The sequence below is a fragment of the Sclerotinia sclerotiorum genome, genomic scaffold (genome assembly GCF_000146945.2).
Source record: "Sclerotinia sclerotiorum 1980 UF-70 scaffold_19 genomic scaffold, whole genome shotgun sequence".
Lineage (NCBI taxonomy): Eukaryota > Fungi > Ascomycota > Leotiomycetes > Helotiales > Sclerotiniaceae > Sclerotinia > Sclerotinia sclerotiorum.
This window is the reverse complement of record NW_001820817.1, coordinates 570787-587478: the sequence shown is the minus strand read 5'-3', so window position 1 is coordinate 587478 and position 16692 is coordinate 570787. Positions and strand designations below refer to the sequence as shown.

General features: G+C 41.4%; 4 protein-coding genes across 4 annotated transcripts; 1 reads left to right on the top strand and 3 right to left on the bottom strand.

The window, feature by feature from the left end:
• Positions 1-625: 625 nt before the first annotated feature.
• Positions 626-2317, bottom strand: SS1G_12265 (hypothetical protein; the record flags this gene model as incomplete). The annotated part of the gene is made up of 7 exons (XM_001587185.1): positions 626-680; positions 1025-1092; positions 1159-1457; positions 1511-1726; positions 1830-1881; positions 1944-2081; positions 2138-2317. The coding sequence occupies 7 exons, from the start codon at positions 2315-2317 to the stop codon at positions 626-628; spliced, it is 1008 nt and encodes a 335-aa protein (XP_001587235.1).
• Positions 2318-4734: 2417 nt separating this feature from the next.
• SS1G_12264 (predicted protein) lies at positions 4735-7177 on the top strand (the record flags this gene model as incomplete). The annotated part of the gene is made up of 4 exons (XM_001587184.1): positions 4735-5262; positions 5325-5425; positions 5488-6314; positions 6453-7177. The coding sequence occupies 4 exons, from the start codon at positions 4735-4737 to the stop codon at positions 7175-7177; spliced, it is 2181 nt and encodes a 726-aa protein (XP_001587234.1).
• Positions 7178-7494: 317 nt separating this feature from the next.
• SS1G_12263 (hypothetical protein) lies at positions 7495-9259 on the bottom strand (the record flags this gene model as incomplete). The annotated part of the gene is made up of 5 exons (XM_001587183.1): positions 7495-7937; positions 7989-8188; positions 8316-8514; positions 8568-8954; positions 9010-9259. The coding sequence occupies 5 exons, from the start codon at positions 9257-9259 to the stop codon at positions 7495-7497; spliced, it is 1479 nt and encodes a 492-aa protein (XP_001587233.1).
• Positions 9260-11040: 1781 nt separating this feature from the next.
• On the bottom strand, positions 11041-12174 carry SS1G_12262 (hypothetical protein; the record flags this gene model as incomplete). Its single annotated transcript, XM_001587182.1, has 2 exons — positions 11041-12016; positions 12074-12174. 2 exons carry the CDS (start codon positions 12172-12174, stop codon positions 11041-11043), a joined length of 1077 nt encoding a protein of 358 aa, XP_001587232.1.
• Between the last annotated feature and the right edge of the window lie 4518 nt (positions 12175-16692).

Below are 16692 nucleotides of genomic sequence, written 5' to 3'. Positions count from 1 at the left end.
AAAGATGTCGATTTTGATGGTGAGATAAAATGATTTCTAATGAGATCCAAGCTTGTGATGGCCGACGGTGACGGATGGGCCGATGCGATGAACGAAATAAGGCTAAGCCTGTGACAGTGGAATTTTGCGGGGGATTATTTGGATTGGCCAGAACAATTCCTAGGATGAAAGCGGAACTGGAATGAAGAAATTGGATTAAAAGCGATTTACAGAATTATTATACAGATCGTTGGTAAAGGGATAAAGAGGTAGAGAGGTAAGAGGGAGGATCTTGAAGTTATAGATGGATAGATTGATAGATTGATTAATTGTTCAATATTCCATGTGGAGGTTGAGAAGGTTGGGAACAAAATGAATGAGAATGAAATTCATCAAAGACGCCCGACGCTCATGCCCGAAATTCGCTTCTGAATTGCATTTGGTCTTCAACAACCTCGGCATTTATTTTGCCACCGGGCGGTCAAATTAAGCCTGTGCTATTTACCTAGGTACTACTCGATCGCGAGTAGATATCACATTATCTGAATGCATATATGCATATACTATTAAAAGAGAATCTATCTAACAGCTGTTTATAGATATTATTTATTTTGATATTATCTAACTATAATTATTGATAAAAGTTTTAGTTACCAATCTTGTAATAATAATACCTAGTAGGTTCTCTTCTATCATCATTACTATATCATCCAAATACATGTACTATTAGATAGACTCCGTTTTATTATCATTACATTATCTAAACTGCTGTTGATAATATCTAGGTCGGTTCTCCATTCTTCTTCTATTATCATCACATTATCTAAATGCTGTTGATAAATTTTACTTGCTCAGTAGCTACCTGCTTAAATCGTTAGTTTAAAGCACACATTGCATTGCAGTCAAGTTACAAAAACATGGTTGGCATTGCTCAAGTGCTTGAAGTTTAACAACATAATCGATTGTATTCATATTTAAAAATTCCCACGAGACACCCCCCTTTCACAAAACACCCCCTGACTAATCAAGACCCTTGAAACCTTACTTCAACTCAGCAAAGACTGGGCTCTTGGCCATGAACTCCTTCCATGTAGTCAATTTGTCGACCAAAATCTAAATGAAAATGTATCAGTATGAATATCCAGATTACTGTAGATGAATCCCATCAGAAAAACTTACCGAGTGACTTTCATCCAAAGAATCACCTCCGTAATAGCCGAATTCATTCAACAATCTCATGTTCTGGAGTATCTCTTCTTGAATGTCGGCATTCATACCCGTGCTGCCGAGGATACCCTTGTAGACCTCATGAGGAAGTTCAACATTCTCGGCTCCCTCACCAGCGATAGGGAATTGTTCCTTGAATTCGTCCAAAATTTGGGTAAAGGTGTAATAGTTAGTGGCACCATAGATTCGCTTTCCAAGAACCTTCTCTCTGTTGACGAGAATGCCTTTGACAAATTTGCCAGTGTCCTCAACTGTGATGTATGAGTGAATGATTCTCACAAGATTATAGTGCAAAGTTACTCACCAGTAGCAATAAGAGGAGCTGGGGATGAAGCTGGAACTGGCATAGCAAGCTTCCACTTGGTCTCACCTGGCATCTGTAGTAACGATTGACCAGGAAGGTTGGACATATAAAATCCAGGCAAAAAGAAAGTTGCAGGGACTCCAATTTTTCTAATATACTCCTCGATGTCGGCCTTGGCGTCAAAATGTGCGACCTTGGAGAGGACTCCCTTGGAGACTGTAAAGAATTGATGAGCTTGAAGACCTCGCAAAAGATTTGGATACTGAAAAGCGGTATGGATTGTTGAAGGCAGGTATCAAGAATGGATAGAAGGACTTACGGTCTGTAACGTTCAATAATGAACTCCAGATCAAATGCTGAACACCAGCATCCTACATGTCGATCATATTAGACTCTGATTCTCTCAATTCAATGCATACATTCGATTTCATACCTTTGCGGCATCTGCAATGGCAAATCCTTGTTTCTTCTCTACCTCAGCACTGCAACTTTCCCAGAAGTTGGTAACGGCAAAAACAGCATATGCACCCTTCAATGCAGCTTTGAGAGAGCTGGCATCGTTCAAGTCTGCCTATAGATAATTGTCAATTCTGAATCATACAATATCAAAGATACTATGAAACTTACAGCAACGGTCTCGGCACCGAGAGCCTCGAGGGCCTTTGCGGCAGGCTTAGAGACGTCTCTAGTGACGCCTCGAACTGCCCAGGTCTCCTTGAACTTTGGGTCGGAAAGAATATTCGTAACGACTGAGCCACCTTGTGCTCCTGTAGCACCGAAGACGACGATCAATTTCTTGCCAGACATGTTGATTGTTGATTTGATTGTTTATGAAGTTGTTGATTTGAATAAGAATCGAAAGCTGTTGAGTGAAAGATGATTGAAACTGGAGATGAAGTGAGGTTTTTGTTCGTACATTCCTGGAGGTACTTATATGAAATTCGTCCCTACTTCAAAGAGGCACAGCTACCACTCTAGCTCGCCCCTCGGCTCTCTAGATTCCATCGAACTTCGAAGGGTAATGCCGCCGCCATGCCAACAAACAATTGAAGCTCTTAGCTATAGCTACTTGCTACTTCGAATGGCCGTAAAGTATAATACACATTCCTTAGATTTCCTTCCTATTTTAGCTTAGGACGGACGGGCTAGACCTTGAAAGGCAGAAGGTTCAGCCAGTAGAATTATTTTATATGGTTCATTTGTTAACGTTAATGTGTTCCACGGCCCATGAGTCGCACTACGTACGTACAAAGTTCAAACTCAAAGGCATTATGACAATGGAAGTAGGTTCTAATGTGCTTTACCAATCAAATTTGAGGTATCTCCCCCATTTCGCTGTTTTCGCTGTTTCGCGTTCTCTGAGTTCCGGGCTCACATAAGCTGCTTATCTCACCAAGGATTAGGTAAGTAAACGAAATGTCCGCACCGAGATGCATACTCCGCATTATTATTAATATTTGTCTTGATTAGGTAAGGTCACCAATCAACGCCTACAAATCACATTACTTGTACCCAATTCTGCTTTATATAAAAGACCCATCCTTAGGTATTCTTAAGTTTCAACTGTTAACACGCATAATTAACCTCTGAGCCTGCAGTAAGGTGTCGTGGCTTGTTTTACTCAGTTGCAAAACTTGGACGAATATGGAAAATGGTCAAACAAATGGAAACCGTTTGTCTCTTTGGCCAAAGATGTTGTTATGTGGCATTTGGCATATGGTATATGTCTGATATGTTGCCCTATCATAACTTGGTACATTCATCAATATTATCGTTACCATTTTGTAACTTGCTTTATCTAATACAAAAAGCCAAGTATGCATGAGGGACAATTAAGAAATGCAAGAAAGTCTAATAGATGTGGGATACCCGATGCATGTAGGTTCTATATCACCCCATTTTTCGAAAATGTGATTTGGAGGAAATGTCATGTGACACTGAAGACGAACGTTATTACATATTGACGAATATATATAATTATTTCATTAGTTGTATGGTAATTTGATACTTAGATCAGATCGATTATGAATTACTGATAATACTATGGCAATTTGACATCCACCATCAAATGTTCTTCCTACTATGCGCAGAAGAACAATCACATCGCTCTCTTTAGCCACGCCGACCTTCTACTTTTAATCATCTCATATGTGATGAAGAATTCTATTATACTGCCAAGTAACTCTACCAGATAAGTCAGCCTTTCTTAGAACCCACCTTAACTGCTCGCAATTCTAACTTCTAATGCAAGAATTAAACCTCAGCACTATCACCAATTCGTGGCAGTACGTCAACGTAGCTATCAAGCGCTTGAAACCTACCAATGAACTTATCGTTTTGTGAAATGCACAAGCTTTGAATAATTCAGAACCAAACTGTCGGATTTTTCCCCATCATCTTGAATAATTTGTTTGGCTAGCAGCGTATTTCAAAAAGGCGAACTTTAGCCGAGCATAACTATAGATATGACTGGACTTAAGGTTCTGCTGATCTTACCGCCCTAGCGATGAATGCTGCAAAGGGTCCAAAATTCGTCAAAATGTATTGGGTATACACGCTCCAAGCTCAAACACGACCCTGTGTTTTCGCGGGGCGGCGTCTATGTGAACATGCGTTTATGTGATCGTGATATAAGTTTGTTATATCACTTTTGGAGTCTGAGTAGAAATGCGTATATAACTTCACAAAAGAATTGATTGTGCTGGTCACACAAAATCTTTCAAATATCAGCGTTACATTCATTTCTTTATCTTCTTTCAACAGTACCATCGTCAGTGGAAATTTTATAGAGCTATCTCTACAAAAACTCAGCTACTACAAGTGAAGTTCGAGAAGCCCAGAACAATTAAACACAATATGACGATGGGAAATGCTTCTCCCGTATCTCCACCCCCGTTACCAAAGACACCATGGGTTCAACATGTACAACTGCGGAGATCTGATACTCCCACAAGCGTCTATTCGAATACACAATCCCCTACCGTGGAAGCTCCAAATTCTCCCACCACGACAACTCCTCCCAGTCAACAAATAGATATACCCTCGAGGAGCAGTAGCCCGACAATATCACCCATATCATCCAATAACTCGTCACACACCGAATTTCGTAGCTCTCGATATCAAATAACACCACCTCAAAGTCCACGTAATTCAGCACATTCCAGACCTCGTAGGTCCCGAAACCAGACTTCACGGTATAAAAGTACAAATTTTCTTGTTTCAAAATGGGGCATTGGATGGAAAACACCGACGATTATAATATCTTGTTATTTACTTGGTATGTTTCTCGATACAATAATATAATTCATGTTCTTACATTCTCCTTTGAAGCTCTCGCAACCGCTCTTCTTCACTTATTCTTATTCATCTATATTTCGGGTAAACCAGCCGAGGGAAAAGATAGAGTTGCTCCTCAGACGTATATCTCTACCGCTTCCAACCTCCTAGCCAATGCCTTCTCATTCTTTCTCAAGACGGCATTAACCACATCTTTTGTGCAGTATCTTTGGCGTCTCCTTCGTGTTCAAACCATGAAAGTTTCCACCATCGACTCTCTTTTCGGACTCAGGTCTAACATTTTTCATATGTTCAAGGGTGCTACTATTCGAGCTGCTCCTGTTTTGTGCGTGATGTCTGCAATTATGGCCAGTATGATGATTGCAGTTAGCTTTACTCCTGGTGCTATCAATGTTGTTTTAGTACAGAAAACATCGTATGATTCGATATTTGTTCCCACATTCAACGCATCTTTTGTAAGTTTATATTACGACTCGATGGCAGCCACTTCAGATTTTCGGCTAACCACATATTATAGATGGGAAATGGCTCTGGTGTGGCCGCGAATCAATATTCCCTAGCTACATTATCACCGATATTTGAAAGTGCAAATGGATCTGTATCTGGATTTACAGCAAGGTACGACAGAAATCCTGAATACTGCTTTGAGATTGAAAATGACTAAAACTCATTCCTAGTAGTTCACAACCAGGGAAAAACTCAAATATACTCACTCGTCTCGCACTCCAAACAATGATCACAGGACAAACATCGGATCAACCCTCACCATGCGGCGAAAACTGTTCCTTCATAATAGAATTCGAAGGACCATCCCTCGAATGCAATTCAACCAGCACCAACATCACCACCAGCCACACAGGCACCAACACAACCGATTTCCCCCTCTTCACCATCTACACCGGAAACTGGACATCTGGCCTCCCATCCAGCACATCCCCACAAACCAACGCTCTCCCAAACAAAACATACACAAACGCCCACTGGCAAAGCCGCACCCTCACCCTCCTCAACGCCGAAATAATCCTCACAAACTCCACCCTCCACCCCCCAGTCACCGTACTAAACACATCTTTCACGCAAAACACCCTCTCCTGCATTCCCAGCCGCGCTTTATACACCATAAACAGCACGTACATTTCCAACATCCTCACACGCAACATCACCCGCAAATTCATCTCCCCACTAACCAATCTCGTCTCTACACCCAACCACAGCATTTCCGTTCCGGGGTTCGCTAACGCGTCGGAAATAAATACGAATGAAGGATTTGGGACGAACCCTGCGGAATGGAGCGAGGAGGCTCGTGATTATTATCGTGATTGGAATCTCATGGTTGTTATTGAGACGATGGTTTCGTATCTCGCGGGAGGATATACGGCTATGCCTGCTATTTGGCCGGTAGAGGTAGAGACAGGTGAGGAGAGCTCGAGGATAGGGGATCGGATTACTAAAGAGGGATGGGGTGAAAGTTCTGCGTTTGGGAATGTGGATGCTGGGGTTCTGGGAGGTATGTGGTTTTTTTATGATTTAATTCCTTTTCCTCTTTTTATTTTACTTTGCTTTATTTCATTCTCTTTTTCTTTTGTCCCGGTCTACTCCTAATAACAAAACATAAACTAACACACTCTTCTTTCCCCCCAAACAGCGCAAAACAACACAATAATCGCCCTCACCCTACTCAGCAGCACCTTCACTACTACTACTACTACCTCCCCCTCCACAAACCCATTCACCATAAACCTAACCCCCGAAACCCTCAACTCCCTCCTCCAAAACATAACCCTCAGTACCATCCAAATCCAAACCCAAACCCACCTCTCCGCCTTCCCCCCCACGCAACCCCTCACCCGCACCCGCACTCAAACCCAAACCCCCCAACAAATCTACACCTTCACCTCCTCTCCATCCCTCCCTCTGCACCTCCTCCTCCCCTACACCCTCTCTCTCCTCCTCACTCTCCCCCTCCTCCTCCTCGGTCTCTGGTCCTTAACCCAAAACGGCATATCCCTCCCCACCAACCCATCTTTCACATTAGGATTATGCACTACCTCATTTATATCCTCCTCTTTTCCCACCTCATCATCATCATCATTCCCCACTTTTCCCTCCTCCTCATTTTCCTCTTCCCACACAATGGCGACACCCACACAACTCCTCACACTCTCGCGCGCTGCCTGTCTAGGGAATACAGCATCGCTTTCGAAACCATTGCGGGAATTACGAATTCGGTATGGAGAGTTGAGGTCCGGGTTGGAGAGTAGTGATGGAGGGAATAATAATAATGGGATTAATATCCGGAGAGCGGGTTTTGGACTTGAGAGTGAGGTTGTACCGTTGGTGAAGGGGGAGAAATATGGTGTTGTTTTATGAGGATAACTCAAGTGCAAAGGTCACTTTAAATATCACATGTATCACAGGAGAACTTTTAATCACCTGGAAAAATATACATATAATTATATCATGACACTAATCTCCGTCATACTGGCCAAACAGCACGGGGCAGTACTATCCTACTGATGGTATACTTCACCATTTTTGCACGTCAACATACACAAGAATGAAAGGATATTTTTTGAACAAAATTTAGGCCTGCCTTTTAAAACCTCTCTAAAAACTTTTTTTTTTCATCATCCTCCACGGAATTTTCACCGTAACCAATGGAAAATTCCGAACCCAGGTTGAAATCACTAGGAAATGGCAAATTCGGAAAGCTTACTTCCCGTACTCGTGCCACAAATGTTTTGAATGTCATCTGTCGTTAGACTTGTGGGGAATTCATAGCTCGCAGGCAGCTTCTGAAGATGTATAGTTGAAGTGGCAGAGCTAAAGACAACTGCAAGTTTCATTGTGCTAGAAGTAGGTCGTACGAAGTAGTCTGAATCACCTCCAGGATTGTTCGTATGCAGTGTGGACTTCAAAAATGTTGAGCCAGCGTTGAGTGCTTCAGCAATGTCGAATTCACCGCATCCAGATTCCCAACATGAACAGCTCGGATTTCCATATTGAATTGTGCGAGGAATCTGAGCGTTGAGGATCCAAACTGAGGGCATATCGGCATTGAATCCAGTGCTTCCATCTATTGGCATGCTAAATTCTAGGAGAAATACTTTGTTTGCCCCATTAAAACCATCTACAGATGTGTTAGTAAAGGCAATTCATCATTCTTAGCATGATAACCCACGGTAAGCAACAGATCCTGGTCGCACGTAGCCACAATCATTGTTGCATTCTTCATCAAGCATGACAATAACCTCGGAATCCGATGGCAAGGTGGTATCAGCGAGAACTTGAGGTGACGATGCACCGCCTGTGCCATTGCTATTTACGAAAGAAAGTGAAGCGCCATAAGCTTCATTGAACACACCTGAACCTTGACCACCACTAGTAGAGAGAGACTCGATTAGTATTGCTCCTGGGTATGTATGAGGAGTGATGGAAACTTTATACCAAGTTTACCCGCGGAATTTTTTGGAGACACATGCATCTTGGGAGGAAAATGAATACTTACTAATTTCCAAGAAATACAAGATTATCAAGAGTCTGCTCAGCAGAATCATAATAACCTATTCTGCTGTAAGATCCCGATCCTACAGCTGTGGTGGAGGCAATTGCGCTTGCGGATACTTGAGATCCAGGAAGGGATGCGCTTGTGGATGATTGAGGCTCTGAAAAGGATGTAGTGGCGGATGATATGATTGAAGAGGTAGCTGGTTATGGATGTTAGCAACCTAAAATTTTCAAGTGGGATTTTGTTTCGTACAAGTCTCTTGAGCCTTTGAACCTGCAGCTGCACTTTGAGACAAAACTTGAGATACGGTAGTAGACGCTTGGGATGCCATCGTCGAAGTACTTGGTCCAAACCAATTGTTGATCCATGTTTGTTTTTCACCATCAATCGTGGCAGTAACCGGTACTGCACCACCATCGTAAGCATTTAGGCCTGGAGTAGGCCAGTTATTATCCCAGGAGACAAGTTGTCCATCAATGGTAGCATAGATCTTGTCGCGTTTCTTATTGCCTGGCTTGGCATGTTTCTCAAGATGTTGATGATAGCGACGGCGTCTAGCGGTTGAGCCATCACGTTTTTCCTTGCTAGTGGTAGTAGTACTTGGAGTGTATACTGCAAACTGCTTCAACTGAAGAGGTCCTAAGTATATTGTTAGTTCGCAAAGGGAAGCCAGATTGTGAATCATTGAAAATACCCCTAAAATGAAAAGACACTTCTTCATCTAATGGAGAGATCGGACCAGAATAAGATCTTGGTGAGGAAGAACAAATCCCATTAGACGCCATATCGGTAACTTGATTGTATGTTCCTGGTGAGCCGACATTGCTATACAGAATAGCATCCACGGGATTGCAGTACCAATTTCCAAGAACCTCAGAGCAGCCACTGACCGAGAGTACTACTGATGATAAAATGAGGGCCGTAGCCAAAATGTTATCGCGCATGATTGATTGTGTAAAATCGAGTATGTGGGTATTTTGTTTTCATTCGAATAGGGAAAAGAAGGAATAGTGAGTAATTTTTGTGGGTTGAGAGATAAATATGAATTGATGCCCGGGAAGTGATGTTCTATTCTTTGGTCGTACGATTTGTATTATTGGGAAGGGCTGACGGTGATGGCTGAATGCTTTGCGACGGTGCAAGGTAGAGGCTTATTGAGGAGATTGTATATTCTAGGTAGGGAGAATATGCTGTATTTTGATTCTTGTGATTGGATCGTAACTCGTGAATAGTGAAATAGAATGAATGAATAAAGAGACGGACGGATGTATGGATGGATGAGTGAATACTGCGAATGAATAATATGATATTCGCTGCAAACAAGAATAATGATAGTCAAGAAGAAGTAAGAAGGTACCAAAAAGAGCGACTATAGTTAATAGATAAAGTGAATCAGAACCGTGGATGAGCAAACAGTGAAATGAAGGTGAAGTGAAGGTTCAAGTGAGAAATTCGAGTGAAAGTCTGAATGAATAGTCGTGTATTGAGGTACCTTAGGTTAGTTGAAGAGACACTTGATGAATAGATGAGAAAGGGAATGAAGTCGAAGAAGTGTGAGGAAGGATAGTGAAGTGAGTGAGAAGACAAATAGAATAAAGTTCACTTAGGTAGATATGGTTACTCTTGCAGACAAACGAAAGGAATCTTGAAGGACAGAACAGGAAGGATCAAACCATTTAAACGAAGGAAGCAAAAGAGCAGCAAAGTCCATTAGGTAAAGCTGGGAAGCAACTACAACAACAACACCTCGAGACAAAATTTCCAATTTTAACCACCATCAGCAGATCAAAAGCAGTTCTGAAGCAAAAACGATGTGAGGTCAAAATAGCCGCCAACCTATGTATCAAAATAGTAAAGTCAAAACTAGTAAATCATTTATTCATTCGTACCTGCATGATACCCCAAAAACAAGAGATTGATCGCGGGTAGATAACCGAAGTGCGCACAACCAATCATCCATCATTCAATCAATAGATCATCTATCACATAAAACAAATTGTTCGTGTTAGCTTTGCGCTTTTGTAGGACTATCTTTGTACTGTTTGTATCCAATTTCTGAGAATATTTCAGAGATAAAAAATACTACTTGTCAACTGTGTATTTTTATTTAATCTTATTTACTTTAATTAACAAAGGAGAGTAAAGTACTACCTAGTAGGAAATTACTACTAGGTAATTACAAGCATTTTATAATCTTGACTTTGGAAATGACCTATTGAGTAACTTGTTAATCAAAAGCCAAAAAAACTACCTACCTAATAGATATATCTACATTCCTCCTTGAGAGAAACGAAGAAAACATAATCAATACTACAACATATCATCGTTCACTATACACTCACTATACACTAATATATCACATCAAATCAAAGAGCCTCAACACAAGATACGAAGAATTGGAATTGAATTGAAGAATCGCTGATAAGTTCAAAAAAATGCATACATTATATATAGATTGGTAAATGCAAGGTATTGTCCAATGGTATCCGGCCTCCTTACTCCATCCAATGAAGATAAATCTAATATTCTTTTCCATCGTAGCTAACTACTACTCTGCTCCAAGTCGCCTCCACCAAGTCAAGTCTTGTCTCGTCGAAGTCACTTGTGCTTCAAAAATAGGCGGTTTCCAAAATTGGCTTGAACATGATCCGCTTTTTCTAAATTGCTCTATGTATCGAGGTCGTAATGTTTTTTCTTGAAGATCAATGCCTAGTCCTCCTCCACTTTACATGGTTCCGCCCATGATAACTGTCAAGTGGGCAGTGCTTTGTGAAATGTAGCAGCTGCCATCACTGTTACCGATTGGCTCAGTGGCAGTTAACCAATAGTTTTGGGTCGGGTCACTAGTGCACAGAGGAGCCTCCTCACTGGTGATGGTCATGTTGTAGTTGTTGCCAGCTGAGTTCATGATGGCAGACATGTCGTATCCAGAACCGGTCTTCAAAAATTGGGCCTCACCCCATGTGGTGTCATAGGCACCTGATGCGGTGGTTTTACTGCAGGCCTGAGCCCAAGCGACTTGCGAGTCCTCATCAAAAGCCACGGTTTGAGAACCACCAGCTGGGATGACGATGGTGAGCGTGGTGTTTCTTGGTGCAAGCGCAGACCCGGAGAGCGGTTGCAAGTCAGCACCGACTTTGTTCCAAAGATTAACGGTTATGTTGAAACTTTGTGTGTTAACAAACTTGGCAGTGTAGGAGTAGCTTGCCGATGGATCGGCCTTGATCACATTGGCTCCATATGGACTACCATAGTTTCCGTAGTAGAAATCGGTGGTTCCTCCAGCAGCAGCTACAACTCCTCCGAAACTTGTGCGGTGGTTAGAAGCTCCAACCAATCCATCGAAGAGTTCTTCAATGGAATTTTCAAAGTCGTCGAGGAGAGACGAAGTTGGGGTAGCGGAAGGAGCGGAGGTGCTTGTCCTAGATGAAGAGCTGCTGCTGGACGAGGAGCTGCTGGAAGATGAAACGCTTGTCTTGAAAGAGGAGCTGGCGGCAGTGGTACTGGCAGCTGATGGTGCGGAAGTAGTCTGTGCGGCGACCTGGTTTCCTTCGAGATCGGCCATAGCGTCGAGAAGAGAGTTAGAGCCGGCGGAGGCGGCAGCATTAGCAGCAGTCTTGACGGCGAGGCCTGCTTCATAAGCGGATGACCAATTGATGCCCATGTCGGCCCAGTCCAATGCCTCCCAATCAACGTTGGCGCTATTGTCATTCTCATTAGCAATTGCTTTTCGGTATCTAATAATATGCTGTTCTTACGACTTCTTCTCATGTCGGTGTCGGTGGACGTGAGTAGGTCCAGCTACAGCTTCGCCAATGGACATGGCAGCCAAAACAATCGCGGTGGTTGAGTAACGCATTTTCGGAAATAATGACAACTTTCAAATGTTCGCTGATGGGTATAGTGCTTTATTTAGAAAAAGGGATCGTAAGAGGCCGTTGATAAAGAGCGTGCGAGCTGTGTATTGCTCAGTTGATTGATGGGACAAAGGAGTGTGTCGAACGAAAGAAGGGCGAATTTCTTGAAAACGGTGAAGAAGAGAAGAAGAGGAAGAAGAGAGGGAGAGGTATTATTTAATAACCAAAGTCATCTTAAAATTGGGAAGATCATTTTCTGGGGGTGCCTGTGTGCAGTTGGGGGGCTCCTTTGGCAACCAGGCTTACGACCTTAATCTTACGACCTTAGCCATTAGAAGAAGCCCTGGAACATTCAGAATTCATTTCAAGCCATGAGGGTGCAGGGGGTTGGATTGAGATGAACCCAAGCAACGCGGATGGATGATGGTGGTCCACTGAAAACGCGTTCCTGGGAGTGGAAGTCCGAAAAAAAAGGGGAAAATGATGCATAATTGGTCGGATAATTAATCATTTCCACTCTTTTCTCGAGTACGCTACCACAGGGGTAAAATGCCACGGCATCCACTCTCACGGATCAACAAGCAAAGTGTCAAGCACGGTAGGACCGTAGGAGGTCTGTTCCAATAATTCCATTCTCAATCTTTTCATAACTTTACCGATACCTTCCTTGCTGTATGGTGGTTCACATTACTTTCTGAAGGCTTTCATTCTATGTATCTAATTGGAGCCACGCAAATTAAAGCAACAGTACCTTCTCTTTCGAGCAAGTTTGATCGAGTCGTTCATTTTTTTAATATTTTTTCTTTCCTCTTCTCGCTGTTCTCCACTCTGCGCGGCAGTCAATCCACGGAGTACAAAGTACGATGGATGTACATATGCAGGCAGTAAAACTTTTTATTTCGTGAAAAGATGAAAACAAGGCGGATGATTAGAGATACCCTTGAACATTGAAGTCATTCCGAAAATGGGTAGTGTGTAAACGGGATTTGGTCACATAAATCTCCCGCTATTCCGAGCGGGTATAAATGTTTTGATGATTACTTATTATAAGAATATCCCTATAGGGAATATTGAAACCTCGTAAAGGGTAGAGTAACTTAACGCTTCAACGGTGCCGTTCAAAATAATAGTAATGTGTACCGGATATCCTAAACTATCTACAGAGTATCGAATTGAAAAATAACAATCTTTAGATACCTATCAAATTTCATTCTATCTATCTAGATCTTCCCCCCACAAAATCATTAAGTAAACAATAATTTTATACATCAATCAATTCTGTATAAACTACAATCTACAGTAACTCCCTAAACTCGCTAGATTTCAAGGTTCAACCTCACTCGCCCCCAAGCATTTCACAAACCAAACAAATCACGAATTTTGATTATTTGACTCTACAAAGGCCGTCGTGCTTGTGTTCATCGTCATACTTTATGCATTCTTGCATATGATGTAGTCATGAACGAATGGTTTCCTATCCTAGACCTATAGGGATGGAGATGGTGGGTGGGATATTGTGGTTCTTTATAGGATCTTCTTTTTTTTTGTGGAAGAGTTTTTTAGTTTTTGGTCTGGATTCGTGGTAGATGTGTGTGACGTTTGGTTGTTTGGATTTTTGGTTGTAGATTACTGTTTGAATTGTTTGAATTTTGGAATTTTTGAACTTTTTATGTGGATTGGGAGAATACTTTAGTGTAGGGCTACTTGAAGAGTGAGGGGATTCGGGAGGTTACAGACAGACAGGTAGGAGGTAGGTACATATCACCCATGTGATGTTCTCGACGTAGAGATTTAATTTCTCTTGCATTATTATATGCATGCATACATACATATGTACATTATGTATATGTGATAAACACCACGAGTTACATAAAGCTGCAGTACCTATCAATATGCTTTGTACGGAGGTACCAAAATTACAACTTTTCAGCATCCATATATCCTCTGCACGAGGTAAGATACACGGAGTAGGATAATGACAATTTTCGGACGGAAGGTAGGTACAGCAACTCCTTCCTTCCCTAGCATTATCGTCCGAGAGAGAGTCTTATTCTTACTCCAGACGTTATACTCTACCTACCCAGTATGTAAGTCTTATTATGTAGTTATATTCATTTTCACATTCTCCCCCTTTTCAGGAACTTGTGCACCCCAGCCACCAGTTGATGTACATATCAAGATAGATAGATTCCTATTTCGTAGATAGATATCTATAGATGGATAGATCAACAAAACAAGCCTTTCCATCCATCCATTCAATTCATTCAATCCCATCACTCCAAAGCACTCCAACACAAATATACAAATACAGAAATATAAAAATCCCTCCCAAATTTGACTGTCTCGAACATCTAGATATATCGAACTATTCTCCCCGCAATACTTCATCCGTACTCTGTATTGAATGGATTCATTGATTCATTGATTACTACGAGACAGGAATTGCGACGACTTTTCACATTTTGGGATTTGGGGATGGTTCTAGAATGGGCGAATAAAATGAGTGGATGGATGGATAGATAAGTGGACGACGAATGGGCATGGTTTTTTTTGGCGATTTATTATGGCGCTTTATAGGTGGTTAATATATCGATCGCTACAGTGTATTTTTTATTGTGTTCGATTTCTATAATTCGTATACATATACGTATGTATACGAGTTCGTAGTACAGGTAAACGTAGATATCATCATTAATCGGGATTGAAACAGTGATTGTTTTAAAGGATTTACTCCATATTAACCTATCAACTAGAGTAGGTAATCTTCATTCATTCATACCTGAGTTATCCCATCAAAAACTCCTCATTAAGCTTCTTTTTCTCATGATTCATGATTCATCCCATACAACATACACGAGTTTCAGGGTCTGCAACGCGAGACCTAGAGACCTTTAGTTATGAACTCTAGGCCAGATGGTTGGTTGGTTGTTTGTTTTACCGTTTAACTGTTTGACTTGTTTTGCTGGCTCGTTTTACTTCTTTCTTGCCGATTACCTATGAATGACGGATAGGATAGGATAGGATAGGGTCTAACAGTTTGATTGACCGTGCTGAAGCTCCTGATAGATATGATAGATAGCAAGTCGAAACGAATTGAAAGATAGAGACGCACAGCATACATAACACAGTAAGGTTACTCTGTATAACATAATAAACGCCTTTTCTCGAGAAATCTTTTTTCCTTCTACTCCTCTACTCCGTGCTTAATATCCCTATCATTATAGAACATATATACAACATCAAACATCAAACGTCAAGCTAAGATAATAATTGACCGAGCACACTATTCACATACTGTACTATAATCACCTACTAGAAAAAAACTAGGAATTTTTCAGAAGCACCCCGGGAAATGCTAAACCTAACTACCTAGTAGAGAAAAGCTTTTCTACGTAAATCGAAAAAAACAAAGTTCTAGATTTCCATGTGGCATTTTCACAATCGTCTAATTGGTACGATGATTCTAGGTTCGTTTCTCGGCTACTTAATGGTGTTACAACTTACGACGCCGGATGGTGGGACTCTTGTGGGTGACATTTCTTGAGCGTTGAAGGGCCGGCCGGAATGTTTGTGTGCGTGCGTAAGTAAGTATGGAAGTACGGAAGTACGTAATTGTCTTGCGGATAGATAGATAGACCGGTCGATGGATTTTTGGGGTTTGTAGAGGTTGATTGTCGGTATAATTTGTTGTTTGTTTTTCTGAATAATATAATACAACTATTTACCTACCCCAAATAATTTGATTCTACACCGAATAAATACAACTACATATAAGGCTGTGTATAATATAATAGTCTCAACAACTAAACTTTATAGTCTTTACAATCTTATACTAACACGAGTAGGTTAGGTTAGGTTAACAAATAGACCGACGGGAAAGTTCCCGGCGCTTCTACCACGTATCGTATCGTATTGAGTTATTTGCTTGATAGGCGGTGTATACATACTCGGTAGGATCGACTTGATTGATCTGTGATTTGCAAGTTTTTTGGGCTGTCGGGCTGAGTTTTGAGTTTGAGTTTGGGATGGTATCGGATTGTCCGTTTTGTGGATGCTGATTGTTGATTGTAGGTGTATTGCACGATGGATGCTTTTATACTACATTTGTAGTGGGAAGTCGAATTAGGAGTCTATTTCGTATTTTCTCTTGTGTAGATTATTATTTGCTTGTCTTTAATACATATGGATGGTATGGAGATGGATGATTGTGTTGTTTATTTACGAGGACTTGTGATATACAGGAGTATATGAGGAGTATTGTAGGCTGGATGAAGTGAGTGATGATTTTACTTCGCTTAATCGTTTCTATCTGTACCTAGGTAGGGAGAATATTATTTTATTTTCTTCAAAATAATAGTGTAGAGTAAGATGGATAGGTAGATACCTAGGTAGTATTAAGCGCCTGTTTCTGTGTTTCGGTTTACTATGTGATGTGATGTGATGAGATGGGATGAATATTTGAAGTTGGAGTATGGGGATGATCCGGCACGGTTCACGTTACAGGATTGAGGTGAGTGAGA